The following is a 13,574-nucleotide window of genomic DNA, read 5'->3' as shown; positions in this document are numbered from 1 at the left end:
CTCAAAGCATTGTTAGAGACCCCACGCACCCACTTTACCAATTTTTTTTACTACCTGTTCTAGGGGCGTGGCTTGGTGGGCCTGGCATGGCTTGGTGGGCATGACTTGGGCATGGCAGGGGAAGGATACTGTAAAATCTCCATTCCCACCCCACTCCAGGGGAAGAATACTGTAAAATCTCCATTCCCACCCCACTCCAGGGGAAGGATACTGTAAAATCTCCATTCCCACCCCACTCCAGGGGAAGGATACTGTAAAATCTCCATTCCCACCTCAATCCAGGGGAAGGTTACTGCAAAATCCCCATTCTTCCCCCCTCCCCTGATCAGCTGGGATTTGGGAGGCAGAGAATAGATGTGGGCGTGGCCAGTCAGAATTTTTACTACCGGTTCTCCGAACTACTCAAAATTTCCGCTACCGGTTCTCCAGAACTGGTCAGAACCTGATGAAACCCACCTCTGCACTTTACTGTTTGTTTCTGTTGCTCCCCTCTGGGAGGAGGTTTCAAAGTATGACTACTAGATTCTGTAACAACTTTGTTCCTTATGCTATCCATCTTGTAAAATTCGCAGGATTCTTTTTTTTTCAACATGTCTATGTATACTAGACTGTGTGTACTATGTTTCTCTGTGTCGTATATTGTGCATATGTGGTTCTATGCATAATGGTTATCCTTTGAGAGCTGAATGCAACAAAATTTCATTTTAATGTATGCTGATTATGGTACATATAAAGTGAGAAAGTTATATTCTGTTCTGTCCCTTCCCTTCCCATCCCGTCCCGTCCCATCCCATTCAGCATTCTGTTCTGTTCTGTTCTATTCTAATTCTATTTATTCTGTGTTCTGTGTTCTATTCTCTATTCTATTCCTATTCCTATTCTACTCCTATTCTTATTCCTATCCATTCCTATTCTATTCTTTGACTTTTCTGTCTTGTTTACAGGCACCTCAGCAATGGAACTCGAGGCGGAACGAGAGAAAATCAGGCAGGAGATCGAAGAGCTGGAGAGGAGTTTGGGCCCAGTCATTCCATCAAATGGGATTGGAGTGCTGGACTCCAGCTTAGAATCTGGCTCTGAAGAGGAAGGTGCGGCCTGGTGGAAAACATCTCCATCTTGCCTTTTCATATCTTTTTTTATCACAAGTCTCCAGTGGCTGGACCCCAGTTTGGTGGGGAAGAGAGCCAAGAAATAACTAAAACCAGAAGCAGGGCCTTGAGTATTATAGACAGCATTCTTGTGCTAAAGATTTGCCTTGTGCTTTTACAAGATGTTCACAGTGCTTAAATGATATTGTAAAACACCACAAGAGAGAAAAATGTGATGGGTCCTGGTGGAAATTAGCAGAAACTCACAACACTGTTAATTATTACAAAAATGAGAGAACTGTTATCGTAAAGATCACTTGTAAATTATGTGTAAAATGGGCTTCCTGATCATCATATGCTGTGCTGTCTCAGCAACACAGTCCTAAATAGCCCCTTGTTTCCAAGTGATCTTTTGAAGTCTTTATGTTCCAAGTCGCCCAAAGTTGTCTCGAACTGCCAGATGGGATGCATATAAATTTAATAAATAATTAAAATGTTTCTCTCTCACACATTTATATCTTCTCTCCTCAGATGACCTGGAAGAGGATGAATCTGATACTCAACTTGACATGGCAAGTAACCAAGTTGGAATTCTGCCTTGGGAGGGGATGCCTTTGAATATCATTGCACTACTAGGCATGTTTTCCTTTCTAACATCCATCTTTATAGAAATACAGGAATGATTAAAAAGAAGGAAGCAATGCAATGGCTAGAAATTGGGAGAAAGCAGAATTTCTTGTTGATTTAGCCGCCTTTTGCAACCCATGTTGGCCTCTCATATTAATATTCAAGATTTTAAATGTACAGCCAATGTTGGATACAGCCAATTTGCATGCTTTCCACTCATAACAGGACTTTAAAACTATGCAACTCACTCTTAAATTACACTTATAACACAGCTAAATAACCCGTAGTTAAACTCCCTGGATTCTAATGATTAAAGAGAAATAATACCTAGCATTTAAATAATTCTCAAAATAATTTACTAAGACAGTATTACTATTATTCTTCTCTTCCTTAGTAGTATCTATCTCTTTCCACTTATTACTATAACCATATTTCTTGTCTCTTTCAATTTATATTGTACGATTTGATAGCTTATTAGTAACCTTGACTATCACTAAGTGTTGTATCTTTTTATTCTTGATGAATGTATTTTATTCTCCTTATGTACACTGAGAGCATATACACCAAAGACAAATTCCTTGTGTGTCCAATCGCACTTGGCCAATAAAGAATTCTATTCTATTCTAGTCTATTCTAGTCTAGTCTAGTCTACTCTAGTCTACTCTACTCTACTCTACTCTACTCTACTCTACTCTACTCTAGTCTGCTCTGCTCTGCTCTGCTCTGCTCTGCTCTGCTCTACTCTACTCTACTCTACTCTACTCTACTCTACAGCAAAAGATGGAAAAAAGAAATGAAGCTGTAGTAACATAATGTTCTTTTTTTTCCCAATCCTGCAGCCCTTGAACTTAACATTTTTATTGAGAGGAGTTTCTTGTTTTCAGGAACAATGATTTTCTAGCTTTAATCCCTTCTTCTGTATCAGGAGGTGGACCCAGGCGGGGAGAAAGGTGACAGCGAGGAAGATGAGGAGGAAGTCAACCTACCCCAAACCCCAGAAACCTGCCTCCAGATGAACCTGGTTTATCAGGAAGTGATCCAGGAGAAGATTGAGGAGATCAACACTCTCCTTGCCCAAAATAAAAAGCAACAGGTGAGTGAAGCTGCAGGGACCGCGGGAACAGGGTGGAAAAGCTTCGTCTCCTTTGAGACTCTCCGCTTTCTCAGAGGAGTTGTCACAGTATGCCCATTTCATAGGTTAATGGGAATCAGAGCGTCTAATAGCTGTAGAGGAGATATGGTGTGACCTTCAGAACACAAGTCCACCCCTCCTCCCACACAAACACACATTATAATTCATCCTTTTTTTTCCTATTTAAAGTTTTTATTTTTATTTCTCATAAACACGTTTACATGTACAGTCATTTCCATCATTTTTCATTCATCTTTTAACTTTCATTTTTCATTTTTACTTTTTCGGGGCTGCTCTTTTACCCTTTACCTTTACTCCAACCTTTCTTCTTTTCCTCCCCTTCTCTTCCTTCCTCTTTCTTCTCCTCCTTCCTTCTTTCTTCCTCTCCTTCTCTTTCCTACTTCCCTTTCTCTTCCCCCACTCCTCTCATCTTCCCCCCTTCTAACCTTCTCCTCTGCTCCTCTATCCCCTCCCTTTTCTTCCTCTCCTTTTCCCTTTCTTCTTTCTCCTCTTCTCTCTTCTCCTTTCCTCTCTCTCTACTCCTTCCCCACTCTCCTGTTGTTTCCCTTTTCAGTTCAATCTAAAGTGGGAGGGGGGAGTAAAAGGGAAAAAAGTGAGATCATAAAAATCTATGCAAATGATATAATAAAATTAAATAATAATTGAATAAGAAATTGAAATGAGAATAAAGATAATTAGAAAAACGGGGCTGCTCGAATAATTCATCCTGTTGTGAATTCCCCCTCCCTTTTTCTGTTGTGGCCCGTCAGCGGCCAGCGGAGCTGGTAGCAGACTCGGACTAGTGAGGAAGTTGGGGAGGAACATGGGCCAGTCTTGGAGTCTGGGGAGGGCTCTGATGAATGGTCGCTAAGCAACAAGAACTGTAGTCTGTTGGCAGGCGGTTTCCAGAAACCTTATCTTTGGCCTGCATTTTTTCCCAGCCCTGCTAGAAGCAAGGAGAATTTTGTAAGGATGTTCACTCAGCTGAACTGTCTGAATAATTGGATGGTGGGATGCCTTCCACTGACTGACTTCATCATACTGACTAGGTGGCTCAGTGGCTAAGACACTAAGCTTGTCGATCAGAATGGTCGGCAGTTCAGCGGTTCGAATCCCTAGTACAAGTCTCCTGCGTGAGAAGGGGGTTGGACTAGATGACCTCCAAGGTCCCTTCCAACTCTTGTTACTGTTTATCTCAATTCTGGGATGTAGTTGCCCACAATTCTGGCTTCATGGGCGCCTTCTGTTTATGAATGTCCTGCAGGAAAAACTCACCTGGGAGCTGGCCGGAACAAAAGGCATGAAATCGAGCGATGGGAAATCCTTGCCAGCAAATATGTTTTTGGGACATTTTATGAAACCGTACTTTAAGGACAAAACATCAGGGTTTGTAAGTATAATTGCAACGGTAACTTCTTCAACTCAGATGCTGCCTGGCTCCGAAAATCTCTGCAGGGTTCATAGTGATCAAATTACAATCAGGTCATAAAAAAGAAAAGAGGGCAAGTGTGATTAAAGAGAGGGGTGTCCCTCTCATTCAGCCAAGGCCTGGGAAAAGACCCAGGTCTTCACAGCTCTGCTGAACAACAGTGAGGACTGTTGGGATCTCGGGATGGAAAACTCATTCTAAAAGGCAGGTGATGCTGTAGAGCAGGGTCCCAATAGAAAACAATTGTAGGAATACAGAGGATGCCCACCCTGCAAAATCAGAGTGGCTAGGCAGATACAATGGGAGACAGGTAGTCCCTCAGGTAACCGGGTCTTGCAAACCAGGGGTCCCCAACCCCCAGGCTGCGGCCCACTACCATGTTCCCCTGAAAATAGACCCAACCAGAAAATAAACCCTAGCATATTTTTAGCATACGCCTAAAGCCCTACTCCCAAAATAAGCCCCAGTTAAGAGTCTGCTCACTCCGTCCCGCCACCTGGTTGCTCGTGCCTGCAACAGGATAGGCGCCATGATGTGAGGCGAGGCAGATGGGGGCAGGGGTGGGTTCTAATTTTTTTTTACTACTGGTTCTGTGGGCGTGGCTTATTTTGTGGGCATGGCTTGGTAGGAGGGTAATGTGACTGGGTGAGCGTGGCCAACTTTTTTTTTTTTTTTAAACTTTTAAAAGCATTTTTTCTACAACCTTAAGAGGTTGCAGAAAACAATGCTTTGAAAAGCCTCTGCTGATCAGGCAACTCAGCTGAAATCGCCAGAGGCTTTTTTTTTTTTATTAATTGAAAAAGTTTTTCAAATACAAATTTTTCCCCCTTTCCCCCCCCCTCCACCCTAACCCCCCTCCCCCTCCCCTTCCCCTTTGACTTCTTCATAATAAAACCCAAATTCATAACAGATTATATCATACTTTACCATCCACTTACTCCATCTCCATATGCTGACCCTTTCTTTCTAGTAAAATTATCATATCCCCCTTATACTATACTATAATATACATTTCAAAGTGACATTCTATTATAACATTGTCTAATAACTCCTAATTTAACATAATAATGTTATTATATCTCCCAATTTAACGATTATATCCCCCTTATCCTATACTATAATATACATTTCAAAGTGACATTCTATTATAACATTATCTAATAACTCCTAATTTAACATAATAATGTTATTATATCTCCCAATTTAACGATTTCCACTCATGATCTACCCTTTTACTACCCCCCATGCGATATAACATTTCAGAACATACTTCCACTATAAGACTATACAATAAGTCCTAATTTAACATTTATTCAGTTCAGTTACCCATTTCCTTCCCCCGCATCATTATGTCTCTTAGCTCAAATCTTTTACATATATTCACATTTAAACATAATATCCCTTTTTTTTTAAACTAAACAATCAATAACCTAACCTATCTCCACCCACTTTCCTACAAAACTACCATAATTGTTGTTAATAACTTTATTCTTCTGCCCACCCCACTAGAAAAATATTCCCTTATGTAAATAAAATCCTAAAAGAAAAAAAAACTTTAGACTTGTAATCCATATAATATCTTCTGTAATGTCTTTCAACTGGATGATAAACTCCATTGCCCACGTTAGGGTAACATCGCATCCTAATTCCAACAGTATTCTCAGTATCTTCAATCACCATTTGCCCCCATCAGTAACAAATATCTTCATATTGCAAAAAGAAAAAAAAGAACACAACAACCACCCGAGTGACTTTATATTTATATTCCATATAATGTCTATAGAGGTGTCTTGTATCCAGATTATTAATTCCAACCACCATAATAGGGTAACAACCAGATCTTCTGCGTGCCCCAATCCAGTAAATCTCTTGCCATGTAACTCAGCATACACGTAATATATTTATCAAGAAATCCAAAAAACAAACAAGATATTTCCAACCATTCGATTTAAGGCCTTTTTCACATCCCAAAGATTTCAACACTGCAGAGATCTGTCACTCTCCTCAGGATAAAAAAACCAATACTTTGCCCATTATCTTTTCATATATTCAGTCCTCTCATATGTAACTGGCATTACACTGTTGTTTAATTTAAAAGTTTTTGTTTTTGTGGGACCTACTTCTTCTTTTCTTGACTTTTTGTGGGTTGGATCTCCACCCTACATTCCTTTCTGTAGATTGTGTATCGACTATTTGGTTTTCATGCTGATCTATAACTTGACCTCGTTGGTTTTGCTTTTGTGGCTGAAATCTTTCTGGTTCTGTAAATTGTATGTCAACTGATTGACTTCCATGCTGATTTGTGGCTTGATACATCATTGCATTAGGGTCCGGAACCGCCTCTCTTATATTAAATAATCCAGCTGAGACCGCTGGGAAAGAATCCGAAAGCGGCTCATCTGTGGAAACCTGTATAACTAGTTGTTTCTTCATTACTTCCATCTCCTTCTGCTTTTCTTGAAGTTCTGTCTCTTGTTGATTTTGCTTTTTAAGGACCTTGTAGTAAAATTCTTCCGCTTTTTCAACAGTATTTAACTGATATCTTACTCCTTGATATCTCAGTATTATACCCACTGGGACATCCCACCTGAATGAAATATTTTGTTTCCTTAACTCAGTCACCAAAAGTCCAAATTTCTTTCTATCTCTTAACATCTTAGGCGGCAATTCTTTATATATCCAAATTTTTCTCCCATGCAGTTGTAGAATAGAATTAAAAGATTTTTCACAATATCATTTCTTATTTCTTTATCTATAAAATAAATCACCACGTCTCTAGGCAGTTGCCTTTGCTTAGCAATCCAAGAATTTACTCTATATGCCTTATCAATTTTACAGAATACCTCCTCAGGATGAACCTTTAAGATCCCAGCCAAAACTTGAGCGGATGTTTTTCTTAGATCATCACTGTTATTTTCCTGCAAGCCTCTGATTCTGATCGCAAATTCTGTAATCCTGTATTGCATCGTTACAACCTCTCTTTCAATTCCTTGCTTTATATCTTCTGCATTATAAGTCTCGTGACCAGCTTCCTCTTTAGACTTTACTTCTGAACTATTGTCTTGAATATTTATTAAATCCTTTTCAATTTTAATATTTTATTGTCCAAATTATAAATCTTATCATCAATTTTCTCCATTTTAGACTCTAGCAATTTAATATTTGTATCCAACTTTATAACAATTTCTGAAAAACCATTAGTCACTGTCACAATCTTTTGTTGCAAATTATCATACTTTAGTTGTATCATTTCTTTAATTTCCTGCCTTAATTTTTCAAATTTCTGGTCTCATAATATTTTGCCATTTCCTCCTGAATAAATTCTTTTAAATTAGAACCATTCTGCAGAGTCTGTAAGCTCAGAGCTTGTTCAAACAGTTGTGAGTGGGGGAGCACCCCCCGCCCTTCTTGTCTATCAGGCTTTATTAGTAACGCCATCCTGCCAGCAAACTTTTTTTTTTTCTCCAAACAAGAACAAGTACAAATCCCCAAGAAGAGAGGAACTTAAAATAACTAATTTTCTTCCAAGTTGTAGCCAGCACTATATATACCGCTACTTTGTATCTGTTATGGAAGGACTCTTACTTTCAGCTTTCTTCTACTTCCCAAGCCTCAGCGATCGCCCTTTTAAAATTTTTTTCTCTTTTTTCTCTTTCACTCTGAAATGCTTATAAATTCATTAGGGATACTTGCAATTTAGGGTCCCAATTCCAAGTCTCATCTTTTTTAATAAATCCATCTGTTAGATTCGTTGATTAATCCGGTTCCAGCGCCTAGCTCTGCAAAAAGGCAGAGTGCGCCCGATGCCTGGAGCATTTTTTTTTCCTACAACCTCTTCGGCTGAAGAGGTTGTAGAAAAAATGCTTTGAAAAGCCTCCGACGAGCCCAGCTGAGCCGCGCGATCATCAGAGGCTTTTTTTTTTTCAACTTTTAAAAGCATTTTTTCAGCCAAAGAGGTTGTAGAAAAAATGCTTTTAAAAATAATTTTAAAAACCTCTGATGAGGTGGGCAGGGTAAGCGAGCGGCAACCGGGCTGGGGAACGGTTCGGAGGCGTGGCCAGCCAATGTTATTACCGTTTCTCGGAACTACTACAAATTTTTACTATCGGTTCTTGCGAACCAGTGTGAACCAGGAGCAACTCACCCCTGGATGGGGGGGGGGAGTGGAGGTGCCCCACGGCCTGCACCTGCGCACCTCAGGGCCTCCGCAACCAGGTCACCCACACCCTGCCACCTGCTTTGCCTGTCCTGTTGCAGCCATGAGCAACCAGACGGTGCGCCAGGCAGGTGGTTGCATGTCCGGGTTGGTGTTAGCAGGGGTCCCACTCGCCCGCGCTGTGCAGGCTTCCCAGCCTCAGAGTGTGCCTGCCAAATGGAACTGCGCATATTATAGACTTTAGCAATTTCTGATTTCCCTGGTTTGCTTCTCCCTTCATATGAATGTCAGCTTTGTTGTTGTTATTCTCTGTTTGTTCTGTTCCCATCTCACACACACACACAAACAGATAGCCAAGGGTTAAATAAAACTGGCAGACAACAAATTCTTCCGATAAGAGGCTTGGCAGCAACCCAGTAGCTGCTTGCCAAGAACTTTACTCATAGAGGGAGGGGTTGTTCCTCCGACAGATAAACCTAAACAAGATACACACAGTTCAAGAATTGTCAAGTCCAGTCCGTATTAAATCCAAGGCAGATAACGCTGTTTCAAAGATACAATGTGACTCGCTAGTAGTTAGTTTTGTCCGTCACAGAGTCTGAATGGCCACCTCACCCCCTTTTATCCCCTGTGGGGTGTGGTCCAGTGACTCAGCCTAATCTCTGGCACGCCTCCTCTTCTGCCGCGCACGCCTGTCTCTTCGACGCTGGCGTGGATCCAGCCAAGACTTATCTCCATCACTGTCCGACTGCGAGGAGATACCTGGCTCCTGGCCAATCTCTTCTTCAGGAGACACCTGAGGCATTGCCAGAGAGGAGGGTCCTGGAGAGGGAGGGCTGGCCAACTCTTCTTCATGTTCGGAGCCTTCTCCCTCCGATAACACAGGCTCAGGTAACGGAGCCACAACACTGTTGTTTCCATGTGGTAGTGCTCAGTTATTGTCAAGGCAGGGAGAAAGATTTCAGCCAGATGTCCCTCCTGACAGAATTCGGCTGTCTCTCTCCTGCGATCTCAATATGCTTTTCCTGAAATCCCTTGAGCAGAGTCTCCCCTTCGTTCCAGAAGTCCCCAGGGAAGGCAGTTGTCTTATGGCAGGGATTGAAACGGGAAGTGCAATAAAAATGTCGGATTTCGTCCCCAGGGCCCTCCTGCCAACGACGACACTCGAGAAAAGGCGAGGCAAGGCATCAAGTCTTTCGAGGAGCTGGTCACTATCAAATGTAAGAGGCTACGGTAAAGGGGACCGTTCGTTGGGGAAGAGGATGTAGCTCCTCACGGATGACCCTAGCATGTTGTAACCGTGGTAAATGTATGTTGGCTGCCAAGCATCTGAACACAGATAACGTGACTGGGGATGGAAGTGCAAGGACCAGTTTTAAGTTACATTTTGTAGTTCCACTGTGTTGTGACCCGCCAGCAGCCTGCGCGGATTGTAGCTGATTCCGATGAGGAGGAGGCTGGTGTGGTGCTGTTCCAGCAGCCTGTGCAGCTGGCGCTCGAGTCGGACAGTGAGGAGGCTGGAGAAGATGTGGTGCCAGAGGCAGGGATTCAGCCAGGGCCTTCAGAACCTCCAGAAGCTCCTTTAAGTGAAGAGGATGAAGCGGCGGAGCCTCTTCTCAATGCCTAGGCATGCAGAGCTGCCAAAATGCAGGAGTGGCTCCTCAGGAGGAAGTCTCCTCGAGAATAAGGCTTGGGGCTAATTGGCCACTCCCTTAGCCTATTTAAGGAGGAACGCTGATTGCAGCAAGCTGTAGGGAACAACTTTAGTTCGCTCTCCTTCGCGTTTGGATTCTCTGCAACATTGCTTCTGGGCTTTCTGCCAACCCTAGTAAGACTGCGATTACCTTATCTGTGGATTCTTGCAGGCTGTTAAGAAAGTTTATTAACAAGCCTGCATTTGCAAAAGACTGAGTTATTTGAGTAAAATAAGCTTTGTTTAGACTTTGTGTGTGCTGTGTTCTTTGGAGTCCGTAGCTGGGTCAGAACACACTGTAACTTTGAACAGTCGCTAAACAAACAGTTTTAAGTTGAGGATTACCTAGACACTACCTCCAAGTGCATTGCACAGGGATTAAGAGCCGCAGTGGCGCAGTGGTTAGAATTGCAGGCTAATTCTTTTTTTTTTTGTAAAAAGTTTTTTATTATTTTTTAAACAAACAAACAATGCATCATTAATCATTCAGAGTGTCATCTGAGTACATATTTTGTGTCCTCTACTTCCTCCTCCATCGTCTTACTGTATTTCTATCGCATCTTTATATTTTCATTTAATTTGTTACAACGTCCTTTCCAAATTTCGTACGTTTATATTAATTCATTTTGTGCCTCCTTTCTCCCCGTTTTTCTTACTACATTTCTTTCTATCTTGCTTTTACATGTTCATACAATTCATTACATTGCCCGGCTAATTCTGCCTGCTGCCAACAGTTCGATTCTCATCGGCTCAAGGTTGACTCAGCCTTCCATCCTTCCGAAGTCACTAAAATGAGGACCCAGATAGTTGGGGGCCATAGGCTGATTCTGTTTAACTGCTTTAGAGAGGGCTGTAAAAGCACTATGAAGCGGTATATAAGTCCAAGTGCTATTGCTATTGCCTGCCTTCCTTCCATCCATCTATGGTGTGGTGGTTAGAATGCAGTATTGCAGGTTAATTCTGCCCGCTGCCAGCAGTTTGATTCTCACTGGCTCACGATTGACTCAGGCTTCCATCCTTCCAAGGTGGGTAAAATGAGGACCCAGATTGTTGGGGGCAAGAGGCTGACTCTGTAAACTGCTTAGAGAGGGCTGTAAAAGCACCGTGAAGCGGTATATAAGACTTAAGTGCTATTGCTATTCCTTGATTCCCTTGCAAACTGCCTGTGAAGTCCTGGCCGGGAGACTGGGCTACCTCTTTCCCTGACAAGGAATTCACAACATTCGAAGCTAGCCTTCCCTCGTCCCTCCCCCAGACTGAGAATTCCATCCTGAGTTTGATCCATTGAGCGTTGAATGCCACTTTCCTGAACCCCGACCCTGATCTCTCCTTCCCCAGGGAAGAGCCGGGAGAAGCTGCTCCTGCAACAGGCCGTCGTGAGCGACCGCTTACAGCATCTGCTGCAGCCAAAGCTGCTCAAGTAAGTTCCCTTGGCTTCTGGTAAGAAACAGGAGGGGGAAAAAAAAAACCCTTGTAGTCCCATTGACTGGAACAATCCACACTTTCTTCTCAATCAATTTGGGGCTTTTCGTAACGTCACACCCAAATAATGCGTTCCTCACATCTGCCACGGAATGCTTCTCACTGTTCTGTCCCCAACCACACGCACACACACCAACAGACGTTGAAGAGTTAAAGACCAAACCAGTCGGCAAAATCCTTTTCCTTATGATAACGGAACTTGGCAACAACCTAGTGGCTGCCTGCCAAGAGTTTATTATTTACGAAGAGGAGAGATAACTTCTTCCCACTCCTGGTACATCAAAAGAAACAGCTCAATAATTACGGAGTCAATCAAGTCCAGAGATAATCCAGCAAAGTCTATAGCAAAAAGTCTGGCAATACAGAATGGCGTGGAAGCTTTCAGCTTTGTTCATCACAAGGTTTGACTGGCCACCACGCTCCCTTTTATATCCTGTGGGGTGTGGTCCAGTGACTCAGCCTAATCTTGGGCACGCCTTTTCTTCTGTTGTGCGCGCTTATCTCTGCGACGCTGGCGTGGATCCAGCCAAGACTCATCTCCCTCATTACTGTCCACCTGTGGCTGCGTGGACGTGCTTGGCCCTGGCCCTATCTCTTGCCCTTCGGCGGACATCGAAGGCATTGCCAGAGAGGAGGGTCCAGGAGAGGGAGGCCTTGCCAACTCCTCTCCTTCACTCTTGGAGTCCTCTCCTGCCGATGACACAGGCTCAGGTAACGGAGCCACAACACTCACTGGATGCTGAACCACAAGGCACGCAAACACATTTTAGCTCAGCTTGTGTGTTGGGGCCACCTCGGGTCCCGTCGGTTGAGGTGCCATCCTTGGGATCTAAGTGGCCCCTAGGGAATTCCCAAAGCATGTTCCCATTTCAGGGCATTCTTCTGGGACGAGGTTTTTCCCATAGCACAGGGGTGTCAAACTCAAGACCCCGGGGCTGGATCTGGCCCACAGGGCCTCTCTGGAAACAGTGAAGGACCAGGCTGCAGTGCCTCTGCCAGCGAAAACGGAGCCCTCCCAGCTCTGTTTTCGCTGGCAGAGGGTTGCAGGAGGCTGTCGCAGCCGAAAATGGAGCTCGAGAGCCTGTTTTCACTGGCAGAGCTCTTGGGCCACACAGGCACCTCAGACATGAGTGATGTCAAGCTGGCCACACCCACCCCAGCCCCCCCCTAACCTCAAACACAACTCTGATGCGGCCCTCAATGAAATCGAGTTTGACACCCCTGAATTAAGAGGGAGATTTATACAATGCCATCGCTTATACTTTGGAGGGTGAGAATTTTTCAGCCTTGGGGTGAAAATCTTTGTTTCTTCGTTGCTGCATAGATTATCCGGCTTTAAAGCTTCAGGTAAATGTTTCCTGTTCTCCAAGCTGTTCAAGACACAAATTAAGGCGCCTCTAGAATTGGCCTGGGCATGCTTGAGTCCTGCCCCCAAGGCTGCGGCTGTACCTCTTGAGATAATTTCGTAGTACGACTGGAAAAATGCGAAAGGACGAGGCCGCTCATATCATCCAGCTTGTTGCAGGGAGTTGTTCCCATCTCTGGTTTTTTTTGTGTGTGTGTCTCTGCATAGATCTCTTCTCATTGTTTCAACAGGGTGGATTATCTGAATGAAAAACGAGAGAAATCTAAAGATGAGATGGAAAAGCAGATCTTGGCGAAGCAGATCCAGGAAACGGAACGTGAAATAAGTGAAATCAAGTAAGACTCACAGCTCGAACTCCAAAATGGCCAAGGTCGTCTTCTATTGACTGCTTGTGTCCCTGAAACAGATGTGAGCGAGAGCCAGAGGTAGTATTCACTTACCGGTTTGCAAATGTGAGCGCACGCGGTCCTTCCGTGCATCCGCCGAGCGTCAAAAACAGGATGTGATTATGTCCGGGCAGGTGGGCGGAGCTTCCAGCAGCCGCCACTACCAGTTTACCAGTTGTAAAACACGGCCATGTTAGTGCAGGCAGGGGTAGGCT

At 43.5% G+C, this 13,574-nt stretch overlaps 1 protein-coding gene across 1 annotated transcript in view; it reads left to right on the top strand.

Moving 5' to 3' along the window:
- Nucleotides 1–953: 953 nt before the first annotated feature.
- Nucleotides 954–13,574, top strand: part of SNAPC4 (small nuclear RNA activating complex polypeptide 4) — a 36,334-nt gene continuing 23,713 nt past the window's right edge. The window contains exons 1-7 of the mRNA XM_070955515.1: nt 954–1,088; nt 1,620–1,660; nt 2,641–2,808; nt 4,112–4,237; nt 9,574–9,652; nt 11,464–11,545; nt 13,204–13,308. Coding sequence (XP_070811616.1) covers nt 956–1,088; nt 1,620–1,660; nt 2,641–2,808; nt 4,112–4,237; nt 9,574–9,652; nt 11,464–11,545; nt 13,204–13,308 — 734 coding nt within the window. The 5' untranslated portion in view covers nt 954–955. The remainder of the gene's footprint in view (nt 1,089–1,619; nt 1,661–2,640; nt 2,809–4,111; nt 4,238–9,573; nt 9,653–11,463; nt 11,546–13,203; nt 13,309–13,574) is intronic.

The sequence above is a fragment of the Pituophis catenifer genome, unplaced genomic scaffold (genome assembly GCF_029215685.1).
Source record: "Pituophis catenifer annectens isolate HBS135680 unplaced genomic scaffold, rPitCat1.0.hap2 SCAF_17, whole genome shotgun sequence".
Taxonomy (NCBI): domain Eukaryota; kingdom Metazoa; phylum Chordata; class Lepidosauria; order Squamata; family Colubridae; genus Pituophis; species Pituophis catenifer.
The sequence above is the reverse complement of the archived record's forward strand: the minus strand, read 5'-3'. Positions and strand labels throughout refer to the sequence as shown.